At 45.6% G+C, this 19,711-nt stretch overlaps 1 protein-coding gene across 1 annotated transcript in view; it reads left to right on the top strand.

Annotated features, from left to right (window-relative positions):
• Window positions 1-19,481, top strand: part of ASB18 (ankyrin repeat and SOCS box containing 18) — a 78,081-nt gene extending 58,600 nt beyond the window's left edge. Inside the window, exons 5-6 of the mRNA XM_021676895.2 lie at window positions 10,448-10,561; window positions 11,779-19,481. Coding sequence (XP_021532570.2) covers window positions 10,448-10,561; window positions 11,779-11,964 — 300 coding nt within the window. The 3' untranslated portion in view covers window positions 11,965-19,481. The remainder of the gene's footprint in view (window positions 1-10,447; window positions 10,562-11,778) is intronic.
• Window positions 19,482-19,711: the final 230 nt, after the last annotated feature.

Here is a 19,711-nt window from a genome sequence, read left to right as displayed (position 1 = left end):
TGGGATCATCAACACAGGACCAGTTATGATGAAAACCCAACAGAGTGACATGAAAAGGAAGTTGGAGGCGATACCGTTATACCAAGAAACTGACAGCACAGTCAGATTAAAGTATACACCAGGCCGGGCGCGGTGGCTTACACCTGTCATCGCAGCACTTTGGGAGGCTGAGGCAGGTAGATCACAAGGTCAGGAGATAGAGACTATCCTGGCCAACATGGTGAAACCCGGTCTCTACTAAAAATACAAAAATTAGCTGCGCATGGTGGTGGGTGCCTGTAATCCCAGCTACTCAGGAGGCTGAGGCAGGAGAATCACTGGAACTCAGGAGGCAGAGGTTGTGGTGAGCCAAGATCACTCCACTGCATTCCAGCCTGGGTGACAGAGCCAGACTCTGTCTCAAAAATAAATAAAAATACATAAAAATAAAGTATACACTAAAGAAGGAAAAGGCAGGGTTGATTCAAAAAGAATCAAATCTGTGGGTGCTGGGCCACTGGCCCATGTGCCCTCAGACCCTTCCCTGCTGTTCCTGGGTCCTGCTCTGCATCCTGGGTGACAGGAGGAAAGGGGAGCCCCCTCAAACTGCACTCAGAGCCCCCATCAGCTGGCTTCTGGCCGGACTCAGCCAATGGGAGACAGCATAGGAAACTAGAGTGTGGAGGAAGAAGGAAGCCAGGGTGTTTCTCCTCTTCTGTCTCTGTCTTGTGTAGCTTCGCCAGCAGCACCTGCATCTTCTTTGTGACACCAACACCCACTACAGAGACCCTCCCTTCATGGCCCCGGTCCCCAGTGGGTAGCCCCTGACTCGACTTGGTTCCAGCCCCAACAGGGTGGCCCTAATCTCTGGACTCTGATGAGATTACTTCATCCCACTGTCCCACCAACTCTAAGAGTTAACGACAGCTTTCTATTTTGCTAATCTCTGGGCAACTTCACCTTCTCCTTGTTGGAATCTCAGCAGTTAGATTACCCATATAATCGATTCCAGGTGTAAAACTGTCTTTGGTTCAAATATCTAGAGTGGTTTCCTTTGCCTGATTGGATTCTGATACAGGTGGTTTAAATCACAAGTAGCAGAAAACCCAATTCAAACAGGTTTAAATAAGGAAACGTATGGTTTTGTCTCACATAACAGTAAGTGCAGAAGTAGCAGGCTTCAGAATTGATTGTTTTAGTGTCTGGATGATGTCCTCGAAGAACTTTGTGCTTCCCAACTCTCTGCTCTGCCATCCTCAGTGAGTCAGCTTTGTCCTCAGAATGGCTCCCTCATGGTCACAAGATGGCTTCCAGCAACAATAGGCCTATTTCCTTGTTCATATCCAGTTGTTCCCTTTTTCTAGAAGCCCTGAGGAAGTGTCCTAGTGTCCTCAGTTGGCTTAAACCTGCCCTTCCTTAAACCAATAACTGCCAAAAGAGATTGGATTACCATGATTGAATTAAACTGATCATCTGAATTGTTGGGAAGTCAACCTCAGTGTTCACTATAATGGAAGGCTGATATTAAAAGCTCTTCTTACGTGCAAAAAAAAAGAAGAAGAAAACCAAGAAACCAAAAGAGAAAGTGATGGTCTGAAGGATAGAGTAGAGAGCCAACCCACAGATAAGTGATGTTACTGCAGAAAAGCCTAGGACAAATGGATCAGAAATAATAACCAAAGACATAATAGAAGAAAATTTAGCTGCTCTGAAAGTCTTAACTTTTGGTTGGTGATTGAAAGGGTATTCTCTGCAAATCAGTGATGGGAGGCACATACCTATATACATTCTAATGAAAATGTTCTAAAAAGGCATGGAAAAATCTTGCAAAGTATTTAAGCAGAAAACAGGCGATTCATAAAGGAATAAAAACCAGCTGGACTCAGATGCCTCTGCTGTAATAGTAACATAAGACAATGACATATCATCTACCGATTTTGAAAGGAAAAGTTTGGACACTAGAATTTTAGACTCAGTGAAGATAGTTTCATTTTGATGATGAAAGACACTTTTAGATATCAAGCATTCATAAACACGGCTTTCTAATGCATTTTCTGAAAAAGAAAAATACTTCAATTATTTATTAACAAGTATTTATTGAGCACCAGTCATATCCCAGCAACATACTGGCACATGGGATAAGTGAGTGAGCAGATAAGAGGAAAAAAGTATTCCTGCCTATGTGGAGCTTACATTCTAATGGGGAAGACAGGCATTAAACATTGAGCATGATCAGTAGGCCAAAAAAGTGATAAGGGCTGTAGAGAAATGAAGAGGATGGGAGGCAGTCACAATTTTAAGTTGGAAAGTTAGGGTCAGTGACTGCTGAACAAAGACTTGAGAGACATGAGGGACCCACTGTGCAGATGTCTGGGGAAGAGCAGTCCAGCAGAGGACCAGCTGTCTGTAGCCTACAGCTGGAGTGGGCTGACCCTGTGCATGGAACCACAGGGAACCAGTGTGGCCAGAGGTGGAAGGAGCTTGTGGGATGGAAGTAGGAGATGAGATTAGGGGCGGTAGGGGAGAAGGCACAGGTTGTGTGGGGTCTTACAGGGCATTGTAATGACTTTGGCCATTGGAGGGATTTGAGCAGAGGAGTGGTGCAATCCAACAATATTTTGTAAAGGTCTTCCTCTTGGCACCATGTTGAGCAGATACTTGAGAAGGAGAATAGACATGGAAACATGAGTTAGGAGGATGTTGCTGTGATTCGCATGTGGGATGATGGTGGTGTGGACAAGGGAGGCGATCTGACCCTGGATATATTTTGGAGGTGGAGCCAACAGGACTTTTTAACAGATTGGATGTGGAGTGTAGGAGAAACGGGAGCCACAGATGACTCTGATTCCAGCCCAAGAGACTGCAAGAATGGATTTGCCATCACCTGGGATGGGGCAGGTTATGGGTAGTTGCAGCAGGTTCAGATGAACCAGGAAGCTCAGTTTTTGGTCTATTGAGTGTGAGATACAGCCAGGTGGAGCTACAATGTAAGCAGCTGGATATTCAAGCCCAGAGTTTGAGAGGGAGAGATCTGGCCAACCTGGAGATATGCCTTTGAGGGTGAGTGACATATGGATGGTGTTTAAAGCCAGGAAACCATATAAGATCACCAGCAAGTGAGAGTACATGGAAAAGAGGAACAGGCCTGAATGCAGGGTTGGTATAACCTCTGAAGGATGGAGATGAGACAACAGCTAAGCAAACTGAGGAGGAGCAACCAGCGAGGTGAAAGGAATGAGAGCACACGTTCCTTGGAGCCAAGTGAAGGCTGCATCGAGGTGGAAGCCATCGTCAACATGTCATGTGTGGCTGACACAGTGAGTACAGTGAGGCAGCACGTGGACCACGGGCGAGGCAGAGCCTGAGCCAAGAGCAGCATTGGTGCCCTTGGCAAGGACAGTATGGAGAAGTGGTTGGGGCTAATGGCTCATTGAGGTGGACGTACTCCAGCTGACAAAGAGGTAACACTGAAGAAGAGCTCAGGAATGAGGAAATCAATCTGCAGATTCTCCCCATCTGTCCCCTAAATATCTCCCAAAACCTCCTTCCCTCCTGACTGCCACCACCAAGGTGAGGCCATCACCATCTCTCTCCTAGAGGGACACATCTTCTTCACTGGGCTCTGTCTCTTCTAAACTCTTCCCCACGTTCAGTCTTGGTTACATTTCCCTGTTTGGTTAGTTAGTTGGTTGGTTGGTTGATTTGGTTTGGTTTTTGAGACAAAATCTTACTCTGTTGCCCAGGATGGACAGCAGCAGTGCAATCATAGCTCACTGCAGCCTTGACTTTCCAGGCTCAAGCAATCCTCCCACCTCAGCCTCCTGGGTAGCTGGGACTACAAGTGCACACCACCACACCCAGCTAATTTTTTGTATTTTTTGTAGAAACAGGGCTTCTCCATGTTGCCCAGGCTGGTCTCAAACTCCTAGACTCAAGCAATCAGCCTGCCTTGTCTTCCCAAAGTCTTGGGATTATAGGTGTGAGCCACTGCACCCAGTCTTGGCGATATTTCTCAAGTTAAAATTTGACCTGACCACTCCTCCACTCAGACCTGGCAAGTGTGCTCTGGGCCAGCCTCCTTCTCAGGCAGACAATGGACTTCACAGTCTTCCCTGCTTTCCACTCCTGTTTCATTTCCCAGCATTCCTCATGTCAGACTCATGCCCCAGCCAACATTATTTGCTCCTTCTCACCTCCCAAACCTGGCGTAATACGTTTTCTCTGCCTAGAATGCTCTTGTTCCCAGAACTCCCCATGCCGTTTTTTCTCCCTGCTAACTCCTGCTCCACAGCCAGGTCTCAGCTTGGATGTCACTTCTTCCAGAAACCTTCCCTGAACATCCCCTCATATGACCACAGCACCTGTACTGTTGTTGTTATGTTTGGGAGTGTAACGCTCTGTGAAGGTGGAGCTGGCCATCGTAACACGCAGACATAACACAATCCCTGCCTTCTAGAAGGAACTCGGCAAATACCTACAGAAGGAACGTCTGAAAGGACAGGTGGTGAGCACACAACCCAGCTAAAATAGGGACAGATAATTGGGAAGTGAGTTGTAAAACTAAATGCAAATTCCAAAATGGTTACTGAAGGAGATACGCAACATAAAATATGATCATGTAATAATCACACCCTGGAACCAAAACTCCAGATATTATTAAGAAAAGAAGGGAAAAGCATGGGTTAAGAGAGAAATGTGAGAGAAGGAATGATGGCATATCTGGAACATAAAAGATACTATTTAGATTTTTAGAGAACTATAGGTTAACATTTTTTTTTTTATTTTAAAAGTAACTATTACACTTTGGGAGGCCAAGGCAGGCGGATCATGAGGTCAGGAGATCAAAACCATCCTGGCCAACATGGTGAAACCCCATCTCTACTAAAAACACAAAAAAATTAGCCAGGCGTGGTGGCGCGCACCTATAGTCCCAGCTGTTCAGGAGACTGAGGCAGGGCAATTGCTTGAACCCAGGTGGCGGAAGATGCCACGGGAAGAGCACTGCACTACAGCCTGGGCGACAGAGAAAGACTCCGTCTCAAAAAAAAAAAAAAAGAAAGTAACTAATAGCGTTTTAAAGAGAATGCATACTTCCAAAATACAGATGAATCCAAAGAAAATACAAACCTGTACAACAGAACCAGAAAACAAAGGAAAACAAGAAGCAGGAAAAAAAAAAAAAACAAAATAAAGTGAGACAGCAGTAAGACCAAACACTTGGTTTATAACAATAAATGTAAATTGCTTAAACTACCCTCTTACCAACACAGACTCTCAAACACATTTAAAACAAAGTGAAACAAAAGTTTAAAATTTAAAAATGAGTCTGGGAGTGGTGGCTCACACCTATAATCCCAGCACTTTGGGAGGCCAAGGCGGGCAGATCACCTGAGGTCAGGAGTTCAAGACCAGCCTGGCCAAAATGGTGAAACCCTATCTCTAAAAAAAAATACAAAAAAAATTAGCCGGGCATGATGGCGGGTGCCTGTAATCCCAGCTACTCGAGAGGCTGAGGCAGGAGAATTGCTTGAATCCAGGAGATGGAGGTTGCAGTGAGCCAAGATCTCCCCTTGGTACTCCAGCCTGGGTAACAGAGTGAGACTCTGTCTCAAAAAATTTTAAAAAAAATTTTTTTTAATAAAGAATAAGCAGAGATGATTCTGGCCAAAACGAACCAAAAAAAATATATTTTTATATCAGTATGCAAATAGAATTCCAGGGAAATACACAAAATGAAAGGGGGAAGAAAGATTCACTTGATATTGACAAAAGATACAGTCTATAGTGAAAAAATAACCGTTACAAACTTTATGTGCCAAAGAAGATTGTGTTCAAATGGAGAAATTTGGGTGATTCTTAACTCATATATATCACAAGTGCAGTAGCTCCAAATCATAAATATGACAAATATATTTTGAACTTTTGAACCAAACAAAATGCGACTTCTGCTAGTACCCCCAAACCTGACATTGTTACAGCCATATTGCAGTATACCAGAAAATTAACAGTAAAAAGCCTGTTAACTTTTTAAAATGTCATAACCATTTGAAAATGTTACAGCACACTCCCAAATAACTACTGCATCAACAGTTATTTAATTGCAGACTGTTTAAGAAAGTCAGGCTGGGTGTAGTGGCTCACATCTATAATCCCAGCACTTTGGGAGGCTGCAGCGGGAAGATTGCTTGAGCCAAGGAGTTCAAAACCAGCTTGGGCAACCTATTGAGACCTTGTCTCTACAAAACAAAATTTTTAAAATTAGCCTGGCATGGTGGCATGAGCCTGTAGTCCCAGCTACTCAGGAGGCTTAGGTGGGAGGATTGCTTGAGTCCAGGAGGTCGAGGCCGTAGTGAGCCGTGATCACACCACTGCATGCAGCATAGGTGACAGAGCAAGACCCTGTCTCAAGAAAGGAAGAGAGCGAAGAAGGAAGGGAGGGAGGGAGGGAGGGAGAGAGAGAACACTGCCTCAAATTCTTGGCTATGATCCTACCAATGATCAAAGCGAAATTTATACCATTGTAAAAGTAGCTTTTATTATGACTCTAGAAAAAAAGTTATTAACTGAGCACTTAATCCAAGGAGCATGAAAGAGAAACAAAGTACACCTAAGGCAATGGGAGAAGGGAATTAATCATGATAAAGGCAAAAATGAATGGGTTAGAATATTTTAAAAGAGAACTGATCAACAAAATCCAATAGCTGATTGCTTGAAAAAAGAAGTAAAATAGAAAACCTTCCAGCAAAACTAAACAGGAAAAAAGCATTGAAAATACAATTACAGTGAATTTCAAATGAGAAAAGGGTGTTTATTCATCCTTACAGTGAAGATCTCTTCCTTCCGTCCTTATGTACCCATAGGGATCTCATTCTACAGCTCTCGGCCCTCTGCCTTCCAGCTGTGTGTAGCCAGTGGGTGCCCAGCAGCTGGAGGGTGGAAAGGAGAGTGAGGGCGGAACACATATTCTCTGGGCTGGCTCTTTGCCTCCGGCTAGTTGTGTATCCCCAAGCAAGGATTGCTGCTTCTGCTAAGACAGCTCACCTGACTGGCCCTTCAGCCCAGACTGGTAATAGCTCTGCCTCCGACCCCACATTACTGCCTTGACCCTTGACAGTTTCCTTGTACCCATGTCTGGCTAAATAGTTCCTGTATCAATAAACACCTCTGTAATGATAATGATCCCATATGGAACTTGCCATCTCTTTTTTTTTTTTTTTTTTTGATGGAGCCTCACTCTGTCACCCAGGCTGGAGTGCAGTGGCACAGTGTCACAATCTCAGCTCACTGCAACCTCTGCCTCCTGGGTTCAAGCAATTCTCCTGCCTCAGCCTCTGAGTAGCTGGGACTACAGGTGTGCACCACTATGCCCAGCTAATTTTCTTGCATTTTTAGCAGAGACAGGGCTTCACCATGTTGGCCAGGCTAGTCTTGATCTCCTGACCTCAGGTGATCCACCTGCCTCAGCCTCCCAAAGTGCTGAGATTTCAGGCATGAGCCACCACAAAAAAAAAAAAAAAAAAAAAATGAAATTACATTTTAAACTTTGTAGTAACCTAGGAATAGAAAGATATTTTCTTAACTTTATCTATTCAAAACTAATATTCAAAAAAAAAACTAATATTCAAGGTCATATTTATGGTGAAACATTAGAGACAATCCTATTAAAATTAGGAATAAGATGATTATGCATGCTATTAATGTTGTTATTTAGTATTGAACTGAAAAGCTCTAGCCAGCGTAATAAAGTAAGAAATATTGGCCAGGCCTGATGGCTCACGCCTGTAATCTCAGCACTTTGGAAGGCCAAGGCAAGCAGATCACAAGGTCAGGAGTTCAAGACCAGTCTGGCCAACATAGTGAAACCCCATCTCTACTAAAAATGCAGAAAATTAGTCGGGTATGGTGTGTGTGCTTGTAATCCCAGCTACGTGGGAGGCTGAGGCAAGAGAACTGCGTGAACCCAGCAGGCGGAGGTTGCGTGAGCCAAGATCGTGCCATTGCACTCCAGCCTGGGTGACAGTATTTCAAAAAAAAAAAAAATTATTGTCTACCTGAAAAATAACCCTAATAAACAAAGTGTACTTACAAAAAAGTGAAGAAATGAACACACCATAGAAAAATGAGCAAATGGCATAACTGAGCAGTTCACAAAGGAGGAAAAATGGTCAACCAAAACAAAAGTAAATGGTCCATATTGGGCCGGGCGCAGTGGCTCACGCCTGTAATCCCAGCACTTTGGGAGGCCGAGGTGGGCAGATCACGAGGTTAGGAGTTCGAGACCAGCCTGGCCAACATGGTGAAACCCCGTCTCTACTGAAAATACAAACATCAGCCAGCTGTGGTGGCACCTGCCTGTAGTCCCAGCTACTTGGGAGGCTGAGGCAGGAGAATCGCTTGAACTGGGAGGCAGAGGTTGCAGTGAGTCAATATCACACCACTGCACTCCAGTCTAGGCGACAAAGCAAGACTCCATCCAAAAGAAAAAAGAATAATTGATTGTGAATAGATTGTGAGTTGTTCACAATATATTCTGCATGGAAAAAAATCAGATTTCAAAATCATATGCCAAGCATTCGCCCACTGTCATATATATTAATTTTCTGTCTAAACACATAAAACATTAGCATATACAAAATGTTAATAGTAGTTACCTCTGACCAAAGGAAGATGAATTTTTTTTGTCATATTTGTATTTTAAAGGGGTTTTAGGTCTGGAGCTGTGGAGAGGGGAGGCAGGTCGTGAAGTGAGCAGCCACCATGAGTGATTTAAATACTTTCTTCTCTTTGACTCTGTGTCCCTAGAGCCCCAGCAGACATGACGCAGGGCAGGCCCCAGTAGCGGTTCAGGTCACTGCTGCAGACATGGCAGCTGGGCTTAGAGAAGTTGCGTAACCTCAGGTCTCTCAACCAAGAAGTGGAAATAACAATTGTACAGCACATGGCAAATCTTAGACCTCAAAAAGAGAGCGTTCTGAAATTGCCCTGCCCCTCTCCAAAATCGAATATGAATTTGGTCCAGCTTCTAAATCCAAGAACTAATTTACAGAAAACAGAGGAAGAGCAGCATGTCCACAAACCCAGCTGGGATGTAATCAGAAAAAGCCCCGAAGTGAGGAACAACCCAGGACAAATAACCCAGTTCCCACCACAAATAAGTCACATGAAACCAAAAAGAGACCTGAAGCCACATCACACCAACCAGTCTCACTATGCCGGCCTTAGCTGGAAGGATTATTCAAACGAACATTATTTTGTTAACATAATGGCATTTCAGAGAAATCTGTGAATTTAAACACTACCTGTATATGACATATGACAAAACTATTCTTAATTTCTCAGGTGCTATAATCATATTATCTTTGTTTCTTCAGAGGGTCCTATAAAAGATGCCCTGAAATACAGATAAAATTATGGGATACATGGAATTTGCTTTAATATTAGGGGAAGTGGGTGGGCGGGATCACCCTTGGCTTGATGGTGGGTACATGGGAGTTTATCACATACTATTGGCGCTACTTTTGTGTATGAAGGTTCAAATTTCTCCACAACAACAGCAAAAAAGTTTATTTTTAAAAAGCAGTGTTCCCATCTTTATGGTGAAGCTAATGGACTTGAATTATAAATTTGCGAGTAAGGAAATAGGAATATTTGCCAGTGGGGACTGTGAAAATAAAATGGAAATGCCAAGTCAAGAGGAAATTCAACAGCAAAACAATTCCTCTCCCCCAAGTCTCGATTTCCTGACACATTTGAAAATTGAGGTAAGAAATTGGAAACCCCAACCTCAGGCCAAACTTCCTCCCAGCAGAACTTCATTCCTTTTCTCTGAGCAACTCTCTGGGGGCCAAGGCCTGCCAAGTCATCAGCATAGCCCCCTGGGAACCTGAATGCTTCGGCCCCTGGCCCAGCCTTTCCATGGGTGGCCATCACAATGGGAAGAAGGGCCCCCTTGCAGAACCGTTGCCTTGTGTCTTTTTTTATTTTTTATTTTGAGATGGAGTTTTCTCTCTTGTTGCCCAGGCTAGAGTGCAATGGCACTATCTTGGCTCACTGCAACGTCTGCTTCCCGGGTTCAAGCAATTATCCTGCCTCAGCCTCCCAAGTAGCTGGGATTACAGGCATGTGCCACCACACCCAGCTAATTTTGTATTTTAGTAGAGACAGAGTTTCTCCATGTTGGTCAGGCTGGTCTTGAACTCCCGACCTCAGGTGATCCGCCCATCTCAGCCTCCTAAAGTGCTGGGATTACAGGCGTGAGCCACTTCACCCAGCCCGCTTTGTGTCTTTGTGTGCGTTAACTCATACGATCCCTACAGCAACCCGGTGGTACTGTTCTGTGGCTGTTCCCTGTGTGACTTGGGTGCAGGGATGCAACTAGGGAGAGCATGCCCCCACATCCCCAACCCTTTCCCCACTGGGACCCAGAACCCAGTTGGCCTACGCTGTGTCTGTCACCTCTTCCCACCAGGTGCTGAAGACCTGCGCCTCGGTCCCCGCAGTCATCGAGGTGCTTTTCAACTCCTACCCTCACCTCTGTGTGTCAGAGTCCTGGAAGGAGGAGATTCCTGAGGAAGTATTTCAGGCAAGAGAGCTGCCTTTCTGCCTGCCTTTAGTACACAGCTTTTGTCTGCTTTTGCTTCTTTGCATGGGGAGATTTGCACCGATATTCAGCTAAGTATAATACATCTGAAAGAGGAGGGAGGATGGGAAATGAGGGTGTATCTGCACATTTCTAGTTTTCTCTGGAGGCTCCATCATCACACAGCCAGGAGCTCGTTCTAGTAGTTGCAGTGTTGTGCCCTCAAGGAGCACAGAGCCCCGTGCTGGCCTGAAAAATGCCAGGGTTCTCTTAACCAGTGTCCAAAAAAAGGCCAGAGCCACCTGAATCCATGGGCCTGGCTCCATGTCAGGACATACTATTCCAGCTCTGTGTGTCAGCTTCATGCTCCAGCAGCTCAAGATATGACCAAGGAGGCTGTGGGCATTACATCTATCCACGACAAAGTCCACAGGTAACTGACCATTAAAAGAGAGTGAGAACAGGCCAGGCGCAGTGACTCACATCTGTAATCCTAGCACTTTGAGAGGGCAGGCAGGCGGATCACCTGAGGTCAGGAGTTCAGGACCAGCCTGGCCAACATGGTGAAACCCCGTTTCTACCAAAAATACAAAAATTAGCCAGGCATGGTAGTGGACGCCTGTAATCCCACTTACTCAGGAGGCTAAGGCAGGAGAATCACTTGAGCCCAGAAGACAGAGGTTGCAGTGAACCGAGATCGTGCCATTGCACTCCAGCCTGGGTGACAGAGCTAGACTCCGTCTCAAAAAAAAAGAGAGTAAGAACAGTTGTGCGTATTTGTTTTTCATTTTTTCCAGAAGGTTCTAGAAAATTTTCCCTCCTGTTTCACTGACTTGAGTCATATGTGCATGACTGACTACCAGACCAATGCCATGCACTCACTCCTGAGCCCCTCTCTGGCTGGTCATGATCGGGTGAGATGAACAGGGCCACCCCGGAGCTGCAGGACTGCTGTGCAAAGAGGATGGAGCAAAATGGAATTCGGGGAGACCACCTGGAGCATCTGAAGTCACCACAGTCAGAATCCCCCCTCACTCAGCAGGAACTGTGCCTTGGGGTAGAGGGTGGTTCCCACGAAATGATGCGTCTCTCTCCAGTATGCTTATGTGGGATCAGTTAGCCATAGAAAAGCCCACTGTCCCATCAGTGGTCTGGCTAGGAAGAAAACAAATGTTGGTTCCATGTGCCCAGATTTCTAATCTACCTGCCTTCCCTTCCAGATGCACAAGCCATTCTACCAGTCCCTCTTTGCCTTGGCCCACACCCCACGCTGCCTGCAGCATCTCTGCCGCTGTGCCCTTCGCAGACTGTTTGGCAAAAAGTGCTTTGACCTCGTCCCCCTGTTACCCTTGCCAAAGCCCCTGCAGAATTATCTACTCTTGGAGCCAGAGGGTGTTTTGCACTGAAAAGCAGAACGCTACAACCATCGCTGCTGTTCTCCTCGTGGAGAGTGCCCTGATGAAGATGGATCTGATGCGAGCTCCCTTCCCGCTTGCCCTCAGTGGGACTGGGTGAAGCACACACCTTGCCAAGCTTCAGGTTCACCTCGAAATGGAATTGTCAACAAAAGCCCTTTCTGCCTCTCAGGGTTGCCTGTGAGAATCCAGTGAAATCATGACTATCATAGCACTTGGACTCGGAAAGTACCTTTCAACAAAAGTTCAGCCAAAAGGTACAGTGAGTCCTCACTTAAGGTCTTTGATAGGTTCTTGGGAACCAGCTTTAGGCGAAATGACGTATAGCAAAGCCAGTTTTCCCAGGGTTAATTGATATAAACAAGAGTGAAGTTCCTACAGCACATTTCTGGTCACAAAAAGATTGCCACACTTCTAAATAAAGACCAATACATTTCTAATAGTAAACACAGAAATCAATGCAAGCTATGCATACCTTTAAGAGAGATTAATAACAAGTAAGAGAATTATTTGCCCAATTTTTGGTGAATCAGTAAGTGACGGTGATTGTCCTGGGTGGATTAGATCAAGGAATAAATGTTTGCAAAATGAACCTTGCCAGGAACACCTCCCGCCACCAGGAAGTTCAGAACAGTCACCAATGTGACAGGCTTCTAGGCCCTCTCATACGGCATCATTTATTGTCATGCATTTGGATGATTATTATATGCCTTGTAAAGTTTTATTTTATAATAATTTATATTCATTCATTAATTCTTTTTTTTTTTTGAGATAGAGTCTCGCTCTGTCACCCACGTTAGAGTGCAGTGGCGCTATCTTGGCTCACTGCAACCTCCACCTCCCCAGTTCAAGCAATTCTCCTGCCTCAGCCTCCTGAGTAGCTGGGACTACAGGTGCCCACCATGCCTGACTAATTTTTGTATTTTTAGTAGAAACGGGGTTTCACCATATTGGCCAGGATGATCTCGAAATCCTGACCTTGTGATCCGCCCGCCTTGGCCTCCCAAAGTGCTGGGATTACAGGCGTGAGCCACCGTGCCTGGCCCATTCATTCATTTTTCTAACCTTCTTATTCCCATTCAGGGTTGTGGGTGGCCAGAGCCCACCCCAGGAACTCAGCGTGCGGGGCAGGAGCCAGGCCCGGACGGGGTGCTGTTCCATTGCAGGGTGCTCACACCCCCCACACCCACCCACACACATACACTGGGACAATTCAGACACGCCAGCTCACCTCATCTGCTCAGCTTTGGGCTGTGGGAGGGAACCAGAGCACCCAGAGAAAACCCACACACACAGTGGCCCTGGCCAGGAATCAGTTTTGTTTCTTACCAGTGTTATAATAAAATGACATTAAAACATTATTTAAGGACCTGCATATACCTACTTTTCCAATGTGTTAGCAGCCCACATGCTGCCCCTGAGCCTTGGGACCCGCTCCTCACAGAGAGGCCTCTTACCCCGCTAGAGCCCAGCCACCCGGGAAAGCTCTGTACCCTAGATCACGACGGACCTGCATGTTGAGAAAGGACACTGGAACCACAGCACGCGCACCTGCCCAGGGCCTGTTGATGCTCCCAAGCACGTTACAGTCCAGAGCTCCCCAGGAGGACACCAGCAGGATGGGGAGTGAGATGTTCCCATCCTGTGCGAGTCTTCTGTGTGACACCCTCACCAGAAGCCACTGTTCCAGCTCCAGGAACAGTCCAGAAAGTCAGATGCCAGGGACAGACACAGGCTGATCAAAGGGGCCTTCAGCTCAGCCTGAGTGTCACATGCCAAGAGAGATGCTCTGGACCTCAAGGATTATGTCAACCTTGTCTTGTTTTCTCATATGTATATATACATGAAAAATCTAATCTCACCAGAATCTCACTCTGTCACCCAGGCTGGGTGCAGTGGTACAATCATAGCTCACTGCAGCCTCGACCTTCTGGGCTCAAGTGTTCCTCCTGCCTCAGCCTCCCATGTAGCTGGTACTACAGGTGCACACCACCACAGTGGGGTAATTTTTTGTATTTTATATAGACGGGATCTCGCATGTTGCCCAGGATCTAATTCCTGGCCTCATGCAGTCCTCCTGCCTCTGCCTCCTGAGTAGCTGGGATTATAGGAGTGAGCCCCCTCCCCCAGCTTATTTTCTCTATTCAGATGCTTTGACATCTGTGGCCTTTATAACCCAAAAGGAACTGCCCCCGCACCGCCACACCCAGGCCCAGCCAGTTCTTAGAGACAGGAAACAGTTCCACACAGAGCATGCTTTTCCAATGTCACCAACCAACCTGGAGCCCAGACCCACACCCCACCCACCTCTTTTATCCAGCTCTTCCTCACATGCCAGACCACTGTCTACCTCAGAGCAGGTGCTACGCAACCTGGGACAGCCCTATGCCCCAGAGTCTGCTGAAATTACTCAAACTAGCCAAACTTCAGCCTCGCCCTCCTTTGCCCATTCCTCCCCCGCCTCCTGAGAGACCCTGGAGCTTCCCCGTGGACTGCCCCCATCTCGTGGTAGGCATGCCCTCTCTGCTTAGGATCAGTGAGCAATAAAACACCTTTTCAACAGCAATCATCTCCTGATGTGTTGGCCCTACAAGCCTTCAAATTATCTATGAATACACTGTATTCTAAAGCAAAGACTTTTCATGGTCATCCTCCAAGGACAAGCAGCGACTCTTTTTTTCCAGTTACAGCCACTGCAAGGTGCTGCCCAGATGAACCTCAGAGGAGACTTACCCTCTGTACTGATCTGTTTTGCATCACTCTAAAGGAATGGCTGAGGCTGGGCAATTTATAAAGAAAAGAGGTTTATTTGGCTCACAGTTCTGCAGGCTGTACAAGAAGCAACATGCCAGCATCTGCTTCTGGCGAGTCCTTTCAAGAAGCTTTTGCTCATGGCAGAAAGTGAAGGGGAGTCAGTGTGTCACATGGCAAGAGAGGGACAAGGGAGAGGAGGAGGTGCTGGGTTGTTGTTAACAGTCAGTTCCCAAGTGCACTAATCCAGCAAGAACTCATTAATTACTGCAGGGAGAGCACCAAGGCCCTGTGACCCAAATACCTCCCATGAGGCCCTACCTCCAACACTGGAGATCAAACTTCAACATGAGATCTGGAGGGAACAAATATCCAAGCTATGCTACTCTCCCATTGGTAGAGTCAGGAAAGGGAATTCAGACCCCAGCAAATAATTGCAGTGTGAGGTGGGATGCTGTATGCACCATGAGTAAAGCCCACTATGGAGTGAAAGGGGGGCCCAGGCAGAGCCCAGGAAGTGAGGATGGGCATCATGAAGGAGGTAGCCAGGCCGCACCTTGGTCGACAGTCAAATTTTCACATAGTGGATCTGCCCAGGGAGTGATAAGACAGCATCCCCCAGCTCCGTCAGCTGGCCCACCCTCACCCACCCTTTGAGATGGACAATTGATCTGTCCTACAAAAGGGCTATGTAAACACAGCTTCAAGACCTCTCAGATCCCCATCCCAGGCAGATGACTCTCCCCAAGCCTCCCCTACATAGACTTTCAGGAGTTACCACTGCCTCCAAAGGAAAACCTGAATGAAGGCAGGGGTGCAGGAAAGTACAGGGCTCAGTAGAGGGATAGTGATTTATCCTCCTGGCTGGGAGGATCCCCACACTTCAGCAGCTAAAAGGAGGCAAGGCTGGAGAGGGTGGGGGCAGACCAGGAAGTACTTGACTTCCAGATCAAGGATTCTGAACTTCATTAGACAGGCTATGAGGAACCATGAAGCAGGTGAGCAGGTTTGGTCACAATGAGAGTCTAGGAGAATTGCTTTGTCCTGGAAAGGGATGCAATACTCTGGAAGACGAGTAGCAGCCCAAGGTAACACCTTACAGACAGGTTCAGAGACAGGCTTCTCCGCTGAACGACAAGAATAATTATTAATTGAAATTGGCTCAGTTTGCTTACTTGGGAAGTGAGCGTATCTGTGCCTCTCTCATTGATTTAGGAATTAGTAAGATGTCTGATGTAAGGCGGGTCTTCAACTTTGAAGGGATCTTGCTGACATGCAGATTCAGACTTTAAAGGTTTGGGGTGGGGCCCAGATTCTGTGGCTCCAAGCATTTGGACGTTTCTGTCAACCTTGGATCCTGTTCTGTAGGCCCCACTGAGCAAAGAAACTGCAAAAACCCAGGCAGGCCCAGAGCCCGACCCAAAGCAGGAACTCAATAAATGGTTCCTTCTGTTATTAGGATTGCTTTATCATTAGGAGAAGAAAACCGCCTAATATTAAGATAGAGACTGTAAAAACTGGAGAAAAATAGCAATTTTTTTTTTTTTTTTTTTTTGAGACAAGGTCTTGCTCTGTCACCTAGGCTGGACTACAGTTACTTGAACATGGCTTTCTTCAGCCTCAATCTTCTGGGCTCAAGTGATCCTCCTGCCTCAGCCTCCCATATAGCTGGGACTACAAGTGGATACCATCAATTTTTTTTTTTTTTTTTGGTAGAAATGGAGTCTTATTTTGTTGCCCAGACTGGTCTTGTACTCCTGGGTGCAGCAATCTGCCTGCCTCAGCCTCCCAAAGTGCTGGGATTACAGACAAGAACCACCATGCCCAGCCAGCAACATTATTTAAATAGCAAGGGTAGGAACAGTAAGAAATGCAGCCACCATGGCCTTTAGGGAGCTGAATCCTCACTGAATACTGAAAATGGAAATCACAGCACAAATGCCTGTTTTCTAAGACTCCCCTCTAGCCACCCCCTCCGCCCCACCCTACCATAGAAAATGGTTTCGTTGACTTTCTAATATTGATTACATTTTAAATATGTAAAAATGCAGAGCTCTTTTTTAAAACATATTGACTTGGCCGGGTGTGGTGGCTCATGCCTGCAATCCCAGCACTTTGGGAGGCCAAGGCAGGTGGATCACCTGAGGTCAGGAGTTTGAGACCAGCCTGGCCAACATGGCGAAATCCAAAAATAATAAATAAAATAAAAATAACAAAAATACAAAAATTAGCTGGGCACAATGGCAGGCACCTGCAATCCCATCTACTCAGGAGACTGAGGCAGGAAAATTGCTTGAACCTGGGAGGCAGAGGTTGCAGTGAGTCAAGACTGTGCCATTGCACTCCAGCCTCTGTCTCAAAAAATTAATTAATTAAATAAAATAAAACATACTGACTTTATACTTCCAAAAATCTAATGAATGATAATCAATTATTAGGTTTCCAAAAATTTATTTTTCTCTAAATTGCAGCCTAAAAATAGCAACATGATTCCCACAGTGATTCCCAAAGGTCTCCCCATATCTGCCTGAACTTTGCCATCATGGAAGAATTCTTTTTCATTATTTTCACCCCTAAGAATTTTAAAATTCAGATGCTCTTGGGAAGAGTTGATCCATGAAGTTCCTTTGTAATAAACCATTCACTCATTCGTTCCTTTATTTTTAAATTTTTTTACATTTTATTGTGGTAAAAAGCACATAATATAAAATTTTCCCTCTGAGCTATTTTAAGTGTACAGTTCAGTAGTGTTAAGTAGATTCACACTGCTGTGTAATAGTTCTCTAGAACTTTTCCTAATTGAAAAGGAACTCCCTGTTTCCCTGCCCCCAGCCCTGGCAACCACAAGTCTGCTTACTGTACCCATAGTCTTGACTGCTCTAAAGACCTCATATTAAGTGGAATCATACAATATTCGTCCTTTTGCAACTGGCTTCTTTCATTCAGCATAGTGTCCTCAACATTCCTTCATGTTGTAGCATACCACAGGATTTATTTCTTTTATTTTTTTTGTGGAGTCAGGGTGTCACTCTGTCACCCAGGCTGAAGTGCAGTGTCATGAACACAGCTCACTGCAGTCTTGACGTCCTGGATTCAGCTCATCCCCCTGCCTCAGCCTCCTAAGTAGCTAGGATCACAGGCACACACCACCATATCTGGCTAATTAAAAAAAAATTTTTTTTTTCTAGAAACAGGGTCTCACCATGTTGGCCTAGCTGGTCTTGAACTCCTGGGCTCAGTTGGTCCTCCCACCTCAACCTCCCAAAGTGCTGAGACTATAGGCATGAGCCCCCATGCCCCTATGCCTGGCCTCCTTCTTTCTTTCTTTTTTTTTTTTTTTTTTGGAGACAGAGTCTTGCTCTCTCACCCAGACTGGAGTGCAGTGATGCAGTCTTAGCTCACTGCAACCTCAGCTTTCCAAGTTCAAGCAATTCTCCTGCCTCAGCCTCCCAAGTAGCCGGGATTACAGGCATGTGCGACCATACCCAGCGAATTTTTGTATTTTTAGTAGAGATGGGGTTTCACCATGTTGGTCAGGCTGGTCTTGAACTCCTGACCCAGTGATCAGCCTGCCTCAGCCTCCCAAACTGCCAGGATTACAGGCGTGAGCCACCGTGCCCAGCCACTTCTTCCTTTTTAAAAGCTGAACAATATTCTGTTGTACATACCACATTTTGTGTATCCAATCATCTGTCAATGGACACTTTGACTGTTTCCACCTCTTGGTGATGGTGAAGAATGCTACAGTGAATATGGGTGTCCCAACAGCTCTTCTAGATCCTACTTTCAAATCCTTTAGATGTCTACCCAGAAGTGGGATTGTCAGATCATACAGTAGTTCTTTCGAGGAACCTCTATATTATTTTCCATAGCAGCTGCACAATTTTACGTTCCCACGAGCAATACACAAGAGTTTCAATTCCCCCACATGTACATTGACACTTACTATTTTCTGGGTTTCTATTATTTTTCTTGACATTTGCTGATTCATTTAACTATCACTTTTGAAAATCTGCTGGGGGGTGGAGCCCAGTGCTTGGGGCCAAGGATCCATCATCAACAAGACAGACTTGACTGGTGCCCTCCTTCTTGTGGTGCTCACAGCCAAGTATAGGACAACTTGTCTCAAGGCTGCTGGAGAGACTTGGGCATCTTAGGAAGGCATGGAGAGGAAAGGCTCCCATTCTTGGCCACATCGTCTCTGCCTATGGCCCTGTGCTGAATGGGGACTGTCATATTCCCAGGGCAGGTGGCGATTTGTGCACTGTGTAGCTTCCCTGGCCATAGCGCTCATCAGTGTTCCACAGGCAGTCAAGTAATTTCTATGATGAGCACTCCCTTAGTCCCCACCCGCCAAGTCAATCTCATATGAACTATGGCAACCAGACCATCAACCAGGACTCTCGGTCAGCATGGAGCATGCACAGCAGTCACACAGCAATTAACTGAATCTCCTCAGCTGGAAAGAATGCTTCACTCTGCCCCTAACTTCTCAGGAACATGACATCACAGCAGCAAGAGAATGGGTAGGAAATAAACTGGCACTAGAAATGAGTTCTGAGTCACCTGGGTTCTAGTGCTCGTTGTGATGTGCTGAACATTGTACCTGATTTATGGATGGCCATGATTCTGTGGGACAAAAATGACTAGTGGGTTCTTTGGCTGTATCTTCATCATCAGATGAGATGGAATTCATCCATAGTTTTGTGGAATTTATTGCCAGCAAATTGCTTTGTTAAAGCAAAAAGTAAAATAAAATGCCTGACAAAAATATTGTTTCAATGACTGTGTCTAGCTATGTTCTGTACTACATGTGTTAGGAAGTTCTACAATTAAAGGAATTGCATAATTCTACATAGATAAGTGTATTCATCCATTCTTGCATTGCTATAATAAAATGCCTAAGGATGGGTAATTTATAAAGAAAAGAGGTTTAATTAGCTTAGGGTTCTACAGGTTCTGCAGGAAGCATGGTGTTAGCATCTGT

Source organism: Aotus nancymaae, unplaced genomic scaffold (genome assembly GCF_030222135.1).
Source record: "Aotus nancymaae isolate 86718 unplaced genomic scaffold, 86718_ANA_hifiasm-v0.15.2.pri h1tg000031l, whole genome shotgun sequence".
Classification (NCBI taxonomy): Eukaryota; Metazoa; Chordata; class Mammalia; order Primates; family Aotidae; genus Aotus; species Aotus nancymaae.
Note: the sequence above shows the minus strand (reverse complement) of the source record. Positions and strands in the feature narration are given on the sequence as shown.